Source organism: Electrona antarctica (assembly GCF_951216825.1).
Source record: "Electrona antarctica genome assembly, chromosome: 19".
Lineage (NCBI taxonomy): Eukaryota > Metazoa > Chordata > Actinopteri > Myctophiformes > Myctophidae > Electrona > Electrona antarctica.
Window position 1 is genome coordinate 849,375 of NC_136800.1, and position 17,704 is coordinate 867,078.

Sequence of the window (17,704 nt, forward strand, 5' to 3'; positions counted from 1 at the left end):
TGAACTAGCTGTAGTTAATGGATATTTGCACCCCAAAGTAAAGTGACAACATTTTCATCATGAACTAGCGTAGTTAATAGTTAGTTAATGGATATTTGTACCCCAAAGTAAAGTGACAACATTTTCATCATGAACTAGCTGTAGTTAATAGTTAGTTAATGGATATTTCTACCCCAAAGTAAAGTGACAACATTTTCATCATGAACTAGCTGTAGTTAATAGTTAGTTAATGGATATTTGTACCCCAAAGTAAAGTGACAACATTTTCATCATGAACTAATCATGAACTCTTGATTAACTAATCATGAAGTAATCATGAACTGGAAATTTGGACACAAAGTCACATCAATATAAATAATAGTGAAATGCAATACTAACAATACAATACAATCTGAATCCAAAATTACAATTACAAGCCACCTTCAATATTGCCATTTTTTATTTACAGCCACACCCTCCCCCCACACAGAAAACTAAAAACAAAATGTGATGTATATCAATAACAAAGTGTTAAATGGCCACTTATTACCAAATAGACAGCAGTAATATGAAAAATAACAAACAAAAAGAAAAGCCGGCAAAAATATGAAAACCCTTAGTTCCGTTGTCATTGGGGCTCTTTCATCTGAATTGTGACATTGTTCGATTGGTCTTTTTCCTACCACACAAACCGTGAGGGAGGGGAATCAATGTTGCACCATCAGTGTCCAGACTTTGATCCGTTAGCTTGCCATCCAATATGCACTGGGAATTTATCTGGGGAATTGTTGGGTATGGAGAATGTGGAGCCTCACATGGACCTGGGCTCCTCAGTGGATGGGAAGGGAAGCGCTGTCCTCTTCTCCATGTGCTCCAGGGGATGAAGATGGGGATCACCCAATCTAAAAAAAACTGACCTATGGTAGATCGGACAAGATCCAATAGCATGTTATTCACACAGTGTAAAATGTTTTTAAATCCCCATGAATTAGTAAAAATTAACACCTTTTTAACTTGCATTAATTAGCTTAATCATTTTCTTTTTATAGTAATCATTAAGTAATGAATGGTAATCAAATACATTGAAAACCATTCAAAATAATTCAAAGTACTTATTTTCTTTTACAATGTTTCAAATATTCACTATATTCAATGAACTGTTCCTTTTCCACAAAAATACTATGAAATGCTCCTTTAAGTATCACAATGCAATGAGTTAAATTGCATAAAGTGCACATTCAATCGCTTTACAGGGTGTTTTGTGCAGTAACTGAGGTATTCATGACTCAAATGTGCTTAGTATCTCTCCCTGGCTAGCATCAGGTGAGAGATGCACTAAAAATGTACATTCAATCACCATAACCCAAAATACTCATGTACAGGCATAAGTGTTTCAAAATGTAAAACACCATTTAAGATAACCATCTTTGTTCTACATTGTCTCACTCACCACTGATCAATGAATGAATGGGCTCAGACTGCAATGTCACCTGTACTACTGGCTGCTCAGTGATTTGCAATACTCGCTCTCACACTGCTCTGCAAAGTTCAAAATGACACAATATACAAATCAGGAGTTGTCTAACAACATTAAGAATGTGGATGATTTGAATTGGAAGATTATTTTTTAGTCTTACCAAGTGGATTGCAAAGATTGTTCCTCTGTGTGTGTTTACAACAACACATGAAGAACCAGCCATGTGTTCAATTGAACAGGAAAGGGGAGTTTTCCTGCTTAAATACTGACAGGAAGTGGAATCACTGGTAGGCTGGACATAAACGCTTACAGGCTCACTGATTGGCCACTTAGGTTAGCAATCACAGAGCCAGGTAATTTTAACCCTTTGCAAAAACGTGTTAGACATCTTGTTTGTTTGTTTGTTTGTTTTCCCTTTCATGTATATAGCTTCTTGGCATTTTAATCAGACTTGTAGAGCAACATTTTAGATATATTGTATATAACTTAAATGCATTCATTCACTGTAAAAAAAGAATCACTGAAATGAACGTATGTATCCTATTAACTATTTTTTAATTCAGCCTACCCAGGCTTGAAAGCAGGCAGCCAATTTACAAGTGTTAAAAACGATCTAAAATGCTTTTGAAATAACACACATTTAAGTTCTAAAATGTTGCTCCACAAGTCTGTTTAAAATACAAAACAAGCTATTTACATGAAAGAGAAAAAATGCAAAACAAACAGGGTGTCTAACAGGTATTAAAGGATTAAAATTACCTGGCTCTGTGATTGCCAGTGGCCAATCAGTGAGCCTGTAAGCATTTGTGTCCAGCCTACCAGTGATTCTACTTCCTGTTAGTATTTAAGCAGGAAAACGTCCTTTTCCTGTTCAATTGAACACATGGCTGGTTCTTCATGTGCTGTTGTAAACAAACACAGAGAGACAATCTTTTGCAATCTGCCTGGTAAGACTAAAACATAATCTTCCAATTCAAATCATTCACATTCTTAATGTTGTTAGGCAACTCCTGATTTGTGTATTGTGTCATTTTGAACTTTGCAGAGCAGTGTGAGAGTGTTGCAAATCACTGAGCAGCCAGGTGACATTGCAGTCTCAGCATTCATGAAGTGGTGAGTGAGACAATGTAGAACAAAGATGGTTATCTTAAATGGTGTTTAGCCACAATACATCCTGCCAATGATTTATTGTTACATTTAAGTATTTAAGTTTAACTTTGAAAGACGGTGGGTTATAGTGACTGAAGGTACATTTTAAGGGTACATACTAAGCACATTTGCGTCATAAATACCCCCTAGTTACTGCACAAAACACCCTGTAAACCTTTTGAATGTGCACTTTATGCAATTTAACTCATTACATTGTGATACTTAAAGGAGCATTTCATACTATTTTTATTTTTGTGGAAAAGGAACAGTTCATTGAATATTAAACATTGTAAAAGAAAATAAGTGTTTTGAATTATTTTGAATGGTTTTCAATGTATTTTAAATACATGATTACTATAAAAAGAACATGATTAAGCTAATTAATGCAAGTTAAAAAGGTGTTCATTTATGCTAATTCATGGGGTTTTGGATCTTGTGTGATCTATCATAGGTCAGGTTTTTTAGATCCCATCCCCATCCCTTGGAGCATCTCACGTGGAGAAGAGGACAGCGCTTCCCTTCCCATCCATCGAGGAGCCAAGGTGCATGTGAGGCTCCACTGTCTCCATACCCAACGATTCCCCAGATAGATTCCCAGTGCATACTGGGTGGCGAGATCCATGGTTTGTGTGGTAGGACAAAGACCAATCGAACACTGTCACAGTTCAGATAAAAGAGCCCCAACGAGAACAAAAACAAACTTTGGGAACTAAGGGTTTTCATATTTTTTCCGGCTTTTCTTTTTGTTTGTTATTTTTCATATTACTGTTGTAGTCATTTTTCTATGTCTATTTGGTAATAAGTGGCCATGTAACAATTACTATTCATTGTTGACTGTGTTATATTTATAAGAGCCAGGTCATTTTGTTTCATAGTTGTGTCAAACCATATTGGATAAGCAATGATCTTAACAAGTACTTTAGTTTTATAGTTGAGAGGAAAAATTGTGCTGCTGATTTGGATAAGCACTGTTGTTGGCTTTGTTAAAGGCCTTGCCTTGGCGGGCAGCAGGTGGGCCAGATGTGTGGATGCCAGTCCATTGGCGTTTGCGCCAGGGCTGTATCTAGCTCACCCGCTGTTGGCCCAGTTGGCTGGTGTCGGCCTGCCCCTCGGCCTGTGTCCTCTGCCTACTTCCTTGCTTTTGTTTTGTTGTTCTTTTGTATTTTACATTTGTATTTTGTATAATACTTTATTTATTTTGTGGTATATTTTTGTTTGTGTTAAGTGTTTTTATTTTAGTTTTTAGTTTCTGTGTGGGGGGAGAGAGTGTGTGTGTGTGGGTGTGGGGGGGGTTACTGTAAATAAAAAAATGGCAAAAATTGGCAATATTGAAGGTGGCTTGTAATTGTACATTTGGATTCAGATTGTAATGTATTGTTAGTATTGTATTGTTTTGCATTCACTATTATTTATATTGATGTGACTTTGTGTCCATATATCCAGTTCATGATGAATTCATGATTAGTTAATCATGAGTTCATGATTAGTTCATGATGAAAATGTTGTCACTTTACTTTGGGGTGCAAATAACCATTAACTAACTGTTAACTACAGCTAGTTCATGATGAAAATGTTGTCACTTTACTTTGGGGTGCAAATATCAATTAACTAATGATAGTTAATCATTAATAGATTCCAAATCTCTAGTAAGTAAGTACAATGTAATGGTAGTTCATGATGAAAATGTTGCCACTTTACTTTGGGGTGCAAATATCAATTAACTAACTATTAACTAATGATAGTTAATCATTAATAGAGTCCAACTCTCTAGTAAGTAAGTGCAATGTAATGGTAGTTCATGATGATGATGTTGCCACTTTACTTTGGGGTGCAAATATCAATTAACTAACTATTAACTAATGATAGTTAATCATTAATAGAGTGCAACTCTCTAGTAAGTAAGTAAAATGTATTGGTAGTTCATGATTATAATGTCCAGAAGTTACCCATAAACTACAAGGGAGACCTCTACAAGGGAGACCTACCCACCTTTGAGCACTCATCGTGGGCATAGAATTGAGGAAAAACGACCTCCAAAGAGACCGAGTCTGCTCACTAACCCTACCCGTCTATGAGCACTCATCCTGGGTATAGATTTGGGCAAAATGGGTGAGTCCAAAAATGATCCATAAAACACCAGGGACCCCTACCCACCTTTGAGCACTCATCGTGGGCATAGAATTGAGAAAGATTACCTCCAGAGAGACCGAGTCTGCTCACTAACCCTACCCGTCTATGAGCACTCATCCTGGGTATAGATTTGGGCAAAATGGGTGAGTCCAAAAATGATCCATAAAACACCAGGGACCCCTACCCACCTTTGAGCACTCATCGTGGGCATAGAATTGAGAAAAATTACCTCCAGAGAGACCGAGTCTGCTCACTAACCCTACCCGTCTATGAGCACTCATCCTGGGTATAGATTTGGGCAAAATGGGTGAGTCCAAAAATGATCCATAAAACACCAGGGACCCCTACCCACCTTTGAGCACTCATCGTGGGCATAGAATTGAGAAAAATTACCTCCAGAGAGACCGAGTCTGCTCACTAACCCTACCCGTCTATGAGCACTCATCCTGGGTATAGATTTGGGCAAAATGGGGGGGGTCCAAAAATGATCCATAAAGCACCAGGGAGAGCTCCGGACAGACCCCTACCAACCTTTGAGCACCCATCGTGGGCAAAGAATTGAGTAAAATGACCCATGGGTACAACCAGGAATGACCTCCAGAGAGACTGAGAGACCTACCCGCCTATGAGCACTCATCCTGGGCATAGATTTGGGCGGAAAAATTAGATCTATAAATCATCTACAAATCGTGGTTAACTAATGACGATTCATGATGAATCATCAGAATCATCATCATCATGAATCATGATGAATTCATCATGATTCATGATGAATTGTGATGAACTAATGATTAACTAATGCTTAACTAATGTATTAGTTAATCATTAGTTAATCATTAGTTCATGAACCGTATCTGCAAGTGTTACCACATTTCATAACTGTCTACATATGGTCGTATCTTGTACTCAGGGTTTGTGGATTATATTACCAATTCCTTGGTTTAGCCACTTGGTTGAAATGCATGTCCATCATTTAATAGATAAAGCAGCTTCCATATAGTTACATACATTCATTAGTTCCAGTTACAGCATGTTTAGGCCTCCCCGTCCAAGGGGCACCCGCTACAGAGCGCCTGGTTCCCCATTTCCCTCTTCTTTCTGTCCTCTGTTCTTCTCTAACTCCCATGCTTTATTCCACAAACATCAAACAGCCCATAGTGGGTCTAACCTAAAAACGGGGCTTACTTTTCCGATAGGATGTGTGTGTGTGTGTGTGTGTGTGTGTGTGTGTGTGTGTGTGTGTGTGTGTGTGTGTGTGTGTCTTCACCTTAAAGCAAGATGGCTGGCCCTTGGTCTTTCCCTATCAGAAGCTAAACAAAGCATTGTTTAGGTTAAAAGCAATTCTGATCCTGACTCCCATTTGGGCATGTCAGTAACTCAGCTTCTCTATGTAAACTGGCTGATTTTGGAGTTAAAGTATTCAATTATGACATACTCTGAGAGACATAATGTCAAAATATACAACAATATCATCATAGTCTGGCAGAAACCTAATATCTCCATATTTAAACTTTGTTTTTTTCTTGTAAATGTATGGCCTGTTTTGTCATACAAAACAGTCTTGTGCAAAAGTGAAAATATAGATGATGCATTGTGAGCTTGTAGAGCTTGTGAGCTTGTAGATCAACAGTTTTAGCTATTTTTGAAACATTTTGAAAGAGAAAGTAGTTACCGGTAAGTGTTTTTTAATCAGACATATTTAACCAATTCATGTGTTTCGGATTTTGGACATACAAGGTTTCCACCGGACAGTGACAATATGCAGACAGACAAATTAGATAGCTTTCACATCTATGATTAATAGGTCAAATGCACTTTCTGTACTAGTTTAATTTCTTCTGGCGAACTCGTGTGGATGCAGAGTAGACACAGTACTCAGTGAGGGAAGAAGAAGCAGAAGGAATCTGGAGCGATAGAAGGGAATGTGGATAAAGCCCTAAATATCAACATGTCAACAGGTGAGATCATCATGTCTCCTCTTCCTCACTTGCACCTCTGCAGAGCCTCCTCCATCTTCTTCTGCACAGCCTCCATCTTCTTGGACCATTCCTCCTTCATCAGGTCTTCTTCTTCATCTTCAATGATAGCAGCATAGCCCATGAGGGCGATGAGGCCGATGCAGAAGAGGATTTTGAGATGGGTGCAGAGACGCTCCATGCTGGGGCGGTCGCCCCGTGAGTGCTCCAGGTACACTTCCAGGATTGGTTGGCCGAAGATTTTAGGCGTGCCTACCACATCCTCGTAGAGGGAGTGCAGGTTCTGGTCACCGAGGTTATTGTCGTAGCTCTCCGTAAAGTCAATCTTCTTTCCGTCCCGGTGCTTGCGCTGTGCCTCCAGCATCTCCATGTACTTCCGGAACTGGTTCTTCAGGTTCTGCTCCACATGGAAGTACTGGCCATCTACAGTTTCCTTCTTGATCTGCAACAAGGCGCTGCTGTTCTGCTGGGACAGCTTGTCAAGGGCACAGTTGACCGTGCCAAACTCACGCTTCAGCGTGCGGATGTCTTCATCGTCCACTTGGTTCAGCACCAACCGGATAAGGGAGCCAGCCAAACCGAAAATAGGGGTCACCATGGCTGCTGCTGAAGAGATGAGTACCGTTACCAGGCCCTCCTTCAACTTGGAGCTATCGTCATCAATGATCTTCTGGCAGCCGGTCCTGTCGACGGCGCCTGGTCCACGCACCTCCTCTCCCCAGGCACAGCCCCCCCCCCCCATCGGACAGGAGGGGAAGATAATAATAATTAAATAAATCATTTTATGTATATGTTCAAAACAGATTTCTGTTACTATGCCTAATAAATATGCTGTATGTATCACCGTATCGGCGCCTAATTCTGGTTAATTGCATGTGTCTGGGGTCATCAACATGTCCGTACAAGACTGGCAAGACTTTTATGTTGGTTATAATGTCTACAATATATCAACATATTTAAATAATTAGTTTGAATTATTTTGGTGACTGGTGAAGTGTCGGGATGACATGCTCATTAATGTCAGGTGAGGATGCAAGACAAGACAGACAGCTAGAAGTAATGTTTGCTAATAGCTGCCTTTCATTGTTGCTCTTTCATTGTTCCACTGGCATAATTCCTTACATCACACCACCGGTGCGCATGTTCTAAGACTTTCTCATCAACATTGAATACTTGTTCACCTTAATGGAAACCACTACTACTCTTGAGTGGGATAGAGTGAATTAACACAGGATTGACCTGTTTATTAAGCTACTACTACTGAGACAAGACATCAGTTAAATGAGTTTGGGAACAGACGGCATGACACAAAAGACATGTTGTACAACTATATGCAGTGATAGTGAATAAAGGGAACTTGGTGGCCAACCACAAATCATTTCACAAGAACTTTCCAGCAAACAGAGAACTGAGAGCAAGAAATAAAGAACTGAAATCTCAGCCATATGTATTTGTAACTGGATAGAGCTCTCTCATCATTATTCTACTGTAATTATTTGTCTCATCAGCAAGAACTGAACAGTGATGGTGAAGAAAGAGAACTTGGAAAGACGTTTGCGGACAAACCACAAATCATTTGACTAAACATTTTCAGCAAATAGAGAACTGAGAACAAGAAATAAAGAACTGAAATCTCAGCCATATGTATTTGTGTACATGGAAGAATTTCAACCATTTTGCCTTTTCAAGTCAGGTGCAATCATCAGTATGTAATGTTTTTATTATTGTTAGATTTTGTCATAATTATAGCCTACACATTTGAATTAGTGGTCTATAATAAGATGAAAAGGCAAGGGCTAAATAGATGTCATGGCCACAATGAGACTGTTCTTCTTGAATTAGCCCCCCTTTAAAATGTGTAGCACACAGGCATAGTCACTATGGCACATTATGAGTCCGTTCGTATACATTTAGGACTAGGTTTTTGGGTTTCTGGTAAAATTATAACCATTTATTTTGTATGTCCGTGACAAAAATCAAGCAAAGCGTTAGTTCATTGCGGCACGGAAGGCAGATGGTTATTATATATGTATATATAGTTCCCCTCATTCATTCCCCCTAGTAATTCATTCTGCTTCTTTAAATCAGCTGCCTCGCCCTCATTCCCACAGTGCAATTCAGGCGGCTACTTAAGCAGCCTCAGCTCACTTCTCTTTCTCCATGCTGAGCTGTCAAGCAGCTTGTGCGGCGTCTGCGTTAAAATTTCCCCCACCTCCTCGGCCTCCTCCCTGTAGTTCTTAGTCCAGGGGTTATGGGATATTATTGTATTGTTTGCGATTGTGTAGATCCATTGTGTTGAATCATGTGTTGATGTGTTTCATTGTGTTGAATCATGTGTTATTACTGTGTATTGTTGTTCATGGATTATTATATCTTTGGCTCTGCTCTGGGGGATCGTTGATATCAGAGATGTGTCTTGGTGCACAGATAATCGGAGATATCAAATGTGATATCAGACCTGTGTCTAGGTACACAGATCATCTGATATCACATGAGCAGAGCCACACCGCCATACTCACATGCAATAGCTTTGCAATAAATGGTCTATGGTCAATCTGAGCTGAAGTGTCTCAATGAAATAAAATATTGATCAAAATGTTTGTTCATATAACTTGCGTGTGGAGAGAGGGAAAGTAAAAGCCACTTTTCCGTGTGAAAATGCACAAATGTGCGTGCATGAGGTGTGTGCATGCACATTTTGTGGCGTGCGCTTACACGTGCGCACCCCCTCCTAAACGTTCAGCACCTCCTACTGTAAATACCTTCCCGCTGCCCTGAATGGGGCCTTAGTACACAGCGGCTTCCATTTGACTAACATTGCCGGCCGGCTTTGGGAAATGACTGTGGGGAAGTGTTGGTCAAGGACAGTGGTACATCCTGGAATTTCCCAATGCATTTTAATGTTTGAAGTGTTCTGTTTATTGGTTGATTGGTCACCTCACCTCAGCAGTGCGGGCACACCTCTCTAAGGTTGCCCGCACTTGCGGGCAACCCTCTCTAAGGTTGCTTAGGTCCTTTGTTGTTCACTATATTTACAAATGACATGCCACTGGTCTTAGACAGGGCCAATATAGCCATGTATTCTGATGACACTACTTTGTATATGTCTGCCACTAATGTGGAAGATCTGTCTGTAGCTCTCAACAAGGAACTACAGAACATATCAGAGTGGGTGGTGAACAATAGGATGGTCCTGAACATCTCAAAGACTAAATCCATTGTATTTGGATCACAGCATATCATATGCTGTGATCCAAATACAATGGATTTAGTCTTTGAGATGTTCAATTGCTAAATCGCTCAGATTCAGATTCAATTTGGGTTTTGACTTGAGCATATGCTGCATATGCTCAAGTCAAAACCCAAATTGAATCTGAATCTGAGCGATTTAGCAATTTAAGTGCGACTTGCATTTGCGACTGCGAACTGGGCTTGGGACTTGCAGGTGTTGTTGAAGACTCCCTCTCCAAATGCCAGCCTGGTATTTGGCACGCATGGCATGCATGAAAAGACAGTCCTTGCATGGTGTCAGCTGGCTCGACTCAAGTGCTCCACGTTGTGCACAGAAAAGCTGGTGACGTAATGTGTTGATGTCCTCATTCAGCAAATACTTTCAAATTGGGAAAGACTTATTTTCAAATGATTCCATTTGTGTGCAGAATTTTGCATTAAAAAGCCATTTAAGCATATGAAAGTATTGAATAAGTAAATTGACTATTCCAATCAATTACCCATACTTGAATTATGTAGAAAGGTGTGATTATAGGTCTCTACACAATAATGGCTCAAATGTTGATCATATATTTTTTTAAGAATGTGTGTGGTAATATAGGGGTCCACATATTCAATGCATGATAACGACCACTAAGCTATGTGTCTGCAATGGTTATCATGCCAAACTGTGAAGTAGAGATGCACAACAAGTCAAAAAAAATCACACCAGCTTTGCCCACCCATTTGATTCTATAGCTATGGCCCTGGCTCGTGTTTCTGATTATATCTCTAGAGTTACAAAACGTATAAACACATGTTACCACTCATATTAAAGCTTAGAATGGTCTATAGCCATTAGGAACATGTTGGTTCTTAGCACACACTTCCAAAATGGGGATATTTGCAAGCCTTATTTAACATTTCTTAGATGTGTGTGCAGAATACTGCATTAAAAGCCCATTTAAGCATATATGGAAGTTTTGTGGAAGTAAAATAACCATTCCAATCAATTCCCCATATTTGAATTATGCAGAAAAGTGGTTTCATTGGTCTCTGCACAAAGTAAGGTTCACAAGTTGATCATATATTTGTTGTCACAATTTGCATGTGGCAATATAGGGGTGCATGTATTCAATGCATGATAACTACCACTAAGCTGCTAGTCTGCGATTGTTATCATACAAAAATGTGAAGTAGAGATGTACAGCTAGTCAAAAATTCAAACAAGAATTTGCCCACTCATTTCGTAATTAACGCGCAAATTAGGGGGGTCTGGCTCATGGACTATCAGTTATAGTTGGGCTTGGAGCAACAAGCTGTAAGCACCTAGGGAAGAGCTGCCAGGGCCCTTCAATTGTCTTGTAAGGGTGTCGCCTGTTAACAAATGTACTGCTTCTGACGGAAGGTTCCGCCAGAATAGGAATCCAACCGGCAACTGCTTCTGGCATAACGTTCCGTCTGATAAGCTTTATTATTGATATCAAACCGGATCACTGATTACTTTTTTTTCCCTTGCTTAACCTTTCCTTCTTTAGCGATCCTGGCAGGGGGCGCAGTTTATTTTTAATTTTTTCATTCTTAAAACTCCACTGGATTTAAAGTCATAACAATAGTATGGCGTTGAACATTCAAAAAGCTTAATTCAAACGTACACATGATGCCGTTGTTAAAGGTCACATCTCACTACTGCTATAGGTGACGTTGGACATTTTTCTAGGTTTATGTTTATTCAACTGTCAGCATGATCACAGGTTTTAAAAGACAGGTGCCATTAAAAACACTGAATTATTTTGCCGATCACAAATATAAAACTTCAAATCTAAAATTCAATAGCCTATCTAAAAATCCAAATGGTGTAAAACTCAAATCTAAAATCCACTATCATTTAAGTTTACGAGCCTCACTGCACTTGGGAAAAAACTGTTATTCATCCTTGTTGTCCTTGCCCTAATGCTCATGTACCTTTTCCCAGAGGGTGCATGGGAGCACAAACAGGCCGTGGGAGGGATGATGGGGGTCCCCAATGATGCTGGTGGCTCTTCTGGCACAGCGCTCTTTATAGAGCACCAACAAGGGGGGGACAGAGGCACCGATGATCCTCCCAGCTGTCTTCACCACCCCATTCAGCTGGTGTTGTTCCTGTGCCTTGAGGCTGTCGAACCAAGAGGTGAAGCTGTAGATTATGGACGGCTGTGGCTCAGGAGGTAGAGCAGGTCGTCCAATGACCCCAGGGTCGGCGGTTCGAATCCCGGCTCCTCCTGTCCACATGTCGAAGTGTCCTTGGGCAAGACACTGAACCCCACGTTGCCTCCAATGAGTCTGTCGGTGTGAGCTTTGCCACCATTGGGGTGTGAATGTGGGAAGTGAGGACACTGGCGTCGACTGTTCGCCGCTTCACCTCCCAATATATGAATGAATGAACCATTGTAAAGCGCTTTGAGCACTTGGAAAAGCGCTATTAAAATGCAATTCATTATCATTATTATTAGGTCAGGATTGACTCAATGGTGCCCCTAGCTGTAGAAGGTGGTGAGGAGGGGAGTGGGAAGGCCCGCCTTCTTGAGCCTCCGGAGGGGGTACTTTGTTGAACGGGGTCTCCCAGGTGTTTTTCCTTGGGTCCCTCCTTTTCTCCTCTACTCCAAATCTCTTTACTGAAAATAGTCTGCTGTTTTCACCAAATGTTCACCTTTTTCTGCCCTTTTCTGCTATTATGAAGTGCCCGGAACAGCCAGGGACACTTAATTGGATTCATATTTTAATTAATTAATTAAAACAGATCTCTGCACACATACATGTAATTCACCAGCGACATCTGTAAATGGCCAAGATCATTTCTACCCTCAAGTAGAGCACTATTGGAAGAAAAAAAAAACACCAGTTCTTGTAAATGTTGTCTCTGCTCATCCATACCTTATAGGGAAATTGCACATCCTACACACACACACACACACACACGCACGACCTGACCTGATGAAGATCAAATAGATCGAAACGTTGTCAGAATTCTCAATAAAGAACGTTTTTCTTGTACCTGTGGTGTGCGGGCTCCATCCAATATCTTCTGTTTGTTCCTTAAACATTAGTGTAAACTAAAGAGTTGGATCAAGACTCGCACACACACGCACGCACGCACGCACGCACGCACAAACGCACAAACGCATACAGTACAGTACATAGTACTAGAGTTCTTAAACTCTACCTGAACCCCACCAGGCCCGACCCAGCCCGACGTTTTATGGGCCGGGTCGGGCCTAAAATGTATGCTAATCAGTAGGGGCCCGGCCAGACTGATTAGCATACATTTTAGGCCGAAAAAATATATGTATATATTGAATTTATTTTTATAATAATAAAAATAATAGTTCTGTTCTGTCTGTTTGTGTATTTATCTATTATGAAGATGGTGCTGACTGGCGTTTCACTTTTGTGTAGAGTTCTCAAATTCTGCACAAACCCGACCCGACCCGACCCGATGTTTTAGGGCCTAAAATCAATGCTAATTAGCCAGGCCGGGCCTCGGGCCTGATCAGTTAGGGCCCAGTTTAGGGCCGGGCCTTAAGTTTCGGGCCCGATGAGAACTATACATACACACATTCACACATTCATAAATAAAAGGACAAAGACAAAGAACATAATGGAGGACATGAAGAAGAAGCCCTGTGTCTCATGAGAGAACCACTGTCTGCTATGCTGCTATTGTGTAACTGTAGCAGGCTAGTGTATTGTTGTACCATACATTAGCAACAACTATAGGCTAGTGTATTGTAGCAACAACTACAGGCTAGTGTATTGTAGCAACAACTACAGGCTAGTGTATTGTAGCAACAACTACAGGCTAGTGTATTGTAGCAACAACTACAGTAACTGTACAGGGTGACCTGCTGCTCCCATGGGATATTGGCTTGCTGCCACAAGCTGATTGGGCCATGGATAATTAACCAAGCTGAGCATCATTTATCCACTTGGACATGAATAGCTGCTCGTTAAGCAAGGTTTGAACATTAATGGGTGGTGTGGCATGCCCTACCTACCCACTGTGTGTGTGTGTGTGTGTGTGTGTGTGTGTGTGTGTGTGTGTGTGTGTGTGTGTGTGTGTGTACAGTGTGTGTGTGTGCGTGTGCGTGTGCGAGTGCGTGCGTGCGCGCGTGCATCTTGTATGTTACAGTTCACCTATTTTTGTAATATGTCGATATGGAGGACTGCATATTTATAATGTTAATTATCAACAAGGCTGTTGGAAACGATGCCCGTTGGGGACACATGCTCCTCCAGTTACAGTTAAGTGCATGCATACACACTCGTAGGCTGCCAGTAGTCTGCAGGGTACCCATTTTTAAGTGGTGCAACCACTTCATTAAGTAGCTTTGTGTGTGCCTGGCTGGCTGGCTGGCTGGCTGGCTGTGTCTGAGCATTTGGTTGGTTTAACACACACATACATATTAACTGTATACAGCAGCGGTTCCCAAACCTTTTTGGCCATGCACCCCCTGTTACCTCCTGACCTAGCTGACGCACCCCCCACATGGAAATATAAATTGCATAATACTCTATATGGTACATAGATTTCCTATTTGTCCACATATATGAACCTGAATATGCCTTATATAGGCTATATTCTGCATAGGCTATATTCTGCATATACTTGCCATATATTGGCATAATAATTAATATATTTAATATTCATGATTTGAGGCATTTAGTTCCAAGAGTGTTTGTGCAATGTTTCATGCAGACCTTTGTAGTTATAGTTCAAAATGGCCTGTTATAGTGCAGACATGAGGCTGATTCGAATACTTTCAAGTGGCATTTTCCTCTGCCTCGTGGAAATGTGTGTACACATAATTTCACAGAAATCGCAAGCTGCGTTCATGATTTGTTCAAAACGGACCAATCCGGCAAACGTTCGAAGCCAAACTTAGCCAATCTGGAAATTCTGACAGATCTGTGTTGATCACATGACTATAGAGATGCTGTGTACTGATTTGCGTGATTTTTGGTCAAAATCTGTAGGAGTAATATTATTATTATTATTATTATTTTTAAATCGGTTCTGCTCTGGCCTCCAGGGAGTGTGTGTTTTTCAGCGACCGGGCCAGCAACAGTGCCAGAGATTAGCTGGTCGCAAACAGACGGACACACACTGTTCAAATGTTTTGAGTGACTGATGCAAAGTCCTGTTGAAGTGTCCATTGAAGACAATCGCACCGTACAGTGCCGTCGCTACCTATACGCGCAATATGCACTGCGCGTAGGGCAACACGCCGAGGGGGGGCAACAAAATGTGGCAAAAAGTGCCAAGCCGACCCTCATGAATAACAATTTTCTCTGTGGCTCCGCCACGTAATAACGAGCACCCGTGTGGTGCGTCCTCACAAGCAGCCGATCTGCATGAGAGAACGCAGCACTCTCGTCAGGATCGGGCGGGCAGCACAAATATATACGAGTAGGGCAACCAAATGGTCAGCGACAAGTCCCTGATCGCCCACTACTATAGTTGCTCTCACTGAGAGCATGAACAAAAATACCTACAATGAAAAGACCACATTAGGCCAGTCAATCTGAGATTTGACCCAAAATAAATTGCAAACGTAATCGTTCAAGGTCTTTTTAATGATCCTTAGGTTCATCCAAATAACATTAAAAATAGAGCTTTATATAAATTGTGGATCATGGTAAGTTCAGGGGTTGAACGTTGGGAGTACCATTAAAAACCTATAAGGCAAAACAAATCAAATTTTATTTGTGCTTTAAGTAGCATGTGACATGTCAAACTAGGGGGGTTTCATGATTCTGAATCTATTCCAAGCATTAGTTGTGCACGAAATACACTCCTTGGGCTAAAAATGGCCCAAATGTGATGAGGTAAGCACATGACCTCATCACATTTGTAATATGTTCATGAACCTAAGGATAATACAAAACCTTGAATGATTACGATTTATTTTGGGCCTTTTTTTAAAAGCCCCCCCCCCCCCCCCCCCCCCCCTACCAGAAAAAAAGAAGAGAGTCGCGCCCATGCGTAGCTGAAGATAGTCTTTAATGATTTGACCTTGATGTCTCTCCTTGCTAGGACAAAATTCACCTGCAAAATGAAGGAACAGCGTACAGCATACAGAGAAACATACCATGTAAAACCCATTTGCCATCCATTAAAAGTTGATTTATTCCAGTGCTACTACGTACAGTATGTATTCATGTGGCAGTGTACACAGAACAATGACGGTTTACAGTTTTTTTTTCTCCACGTTTTTTGGGTTTTTTTTTTTCTTTTCTCCCCACCACTCTGTTTTTTTGTTTAGTAGATGTACATTCTGATGCCTTTTTCTCTACGAGGAAAGCCTACTCTTCTGGATTAGTACAAACATTTTGTGGGATGGACTTCTATTCACTTGACTTTATACCATCATCAGAATGTCGTCATGAATGTCCCGATCGTCTCACTATACGACCGAGTTGTGACTGTAATTCTTTTTCCTTTTTTTCTTTTCTTTTCTTTTATTTAATGGAGCAAAATCAGATCACCATCAAATTCATTGGAATGGCATTAATTGGGCAGTTAAGTTCTTCATTGTTGATTGGATAAAAAGAGAGTGACCTATGACAGGATTACTAACGTAATAACCTATAAACCATCAGAGGGGAAACAAAATGCACTGAACAAAAATAAATAAATACAAAATAAAAACATTCTACTAATAAGTTTAACCACTTAAGCCCTCTTTTATTTTATTTTTTTAAAGGAACTTAATCGGTGCGCACGGTATACGCTTGTACAGTTTTATTATAGGGTATTTTCGCGTATTTATTTTGAGTGTGTGTGTGTGTGTGTGTGTGTGGAGGAGGGTGTGGGGGTGGGATTCGGCTACTTAATTGGACCTGCCCAAAACAAAGGGACGCTCGCCAGGGTTAAAGTGGTTAGGAGACCTTCATGTCCTCTCTATACTGCATATTATTGTTTTCCTATACTGCATGACAAGGTGTGTGTGTGTGTGTGTGCGCGTGCGCGTGTGCGTGTGTGTGTGTGTGTGTGTGCGTGTGTGTGTGCGTGTGCGTGTGTCTGGTCGTCCCCGTTTGTTCTGTGACGTCTACAATGAGGTCGTATTCATGACGGGACGACGCCCCCCCCCCTCCCCCCGCATGGGCTCAAAATGGACATCTGTCACATGTCTCCCCCCCCCCCCATTCTATGCCGCCCTCTTTCTCTCTATATCGTCCTCACTCTTTCTCTTTCCCTCTCCCTCTCGAGGAAGGATGGAAGGAAGTCCTTAACCCATTTAGGACGCATCATGTGTCGCCTTAGCTTTTTAACCACTTTAACCATTATTTGAAACTTTAGCTGTTGAAAAATAGCAGCTCATATCGCGTCACGAGCTTGTAGATCTGTGTGTAAATCCTAGCATATACTGTATATTCTTTCACAGTAAACATTTTGTAACTCATATCCTTGCTTCTGGAGGAACACAATATTTTCAGATGGGGGTCTATAAGCGCCAAATACAGATAATGTTTGGGGTCCTTGACGTGAAAAAGGTTGAGCACCACTGACACATAGAAACAGGTTTTTCAGAAAACGTTTAGGATTCAGAAGACTTTGCCTCACGTCTAAATGGGTTAATGACAGTTCTCTCCCTTCTCTCTGGGGGAAGACACTCGAGCATCTGTGATGTCTCCTGGTGTAACAGAATATTACACACTAAGTGCAACACGGGGCATGACCCTGGAGGCTCCCCGGCTTTTTATTTTCTCTTTCTTTCTATCTTTCTTTCTTTCTTTCTTTCTT

General features: G+C 40.9%; 1 protein-coding gene and 1 long non-coding RNA gene across 2 annotated transcripts; one reads left to right on the forward strand and one right to left on the reverse strand.

Annotated features, from left to right (window-relative positions):
* The first annotated feature begins 2,342 nt into the window (after positions 1-2,342).
* LOC306943408 lies at positions 2,343-3,844 on the forward strand. The gene is made up of 3 exons (XR_013792402.1): positions 2,343-2,403; positions 2,502-2,569; positions 3,057-3,844. It is a non-coding gene; the product is annotated as an uncharacterized lncRNA (long non-coding RNA).
* A 2,874-nt stretch (positions 3,845-6,718) lies between these two features.
* LOC306943764 (protein rapunzel-like) lies at positions 6,719-7,453 on the reverse strand (the record flags this gene model as incomplete). The annotated part of the gene is made up of 1 exon (XM_079530294.1): positions 6,719-7,453. The coding sequence occupies one exon, from the start codon at positions 7,451-7,453 to the stop codon at positions 6,719-6,721; it is 735 nt and encodes a 244-aa protein (XP_079386420.1).
* Between the last annotated feature and the right edge of the window lie 10,251 nt (positions 7,454-17,704).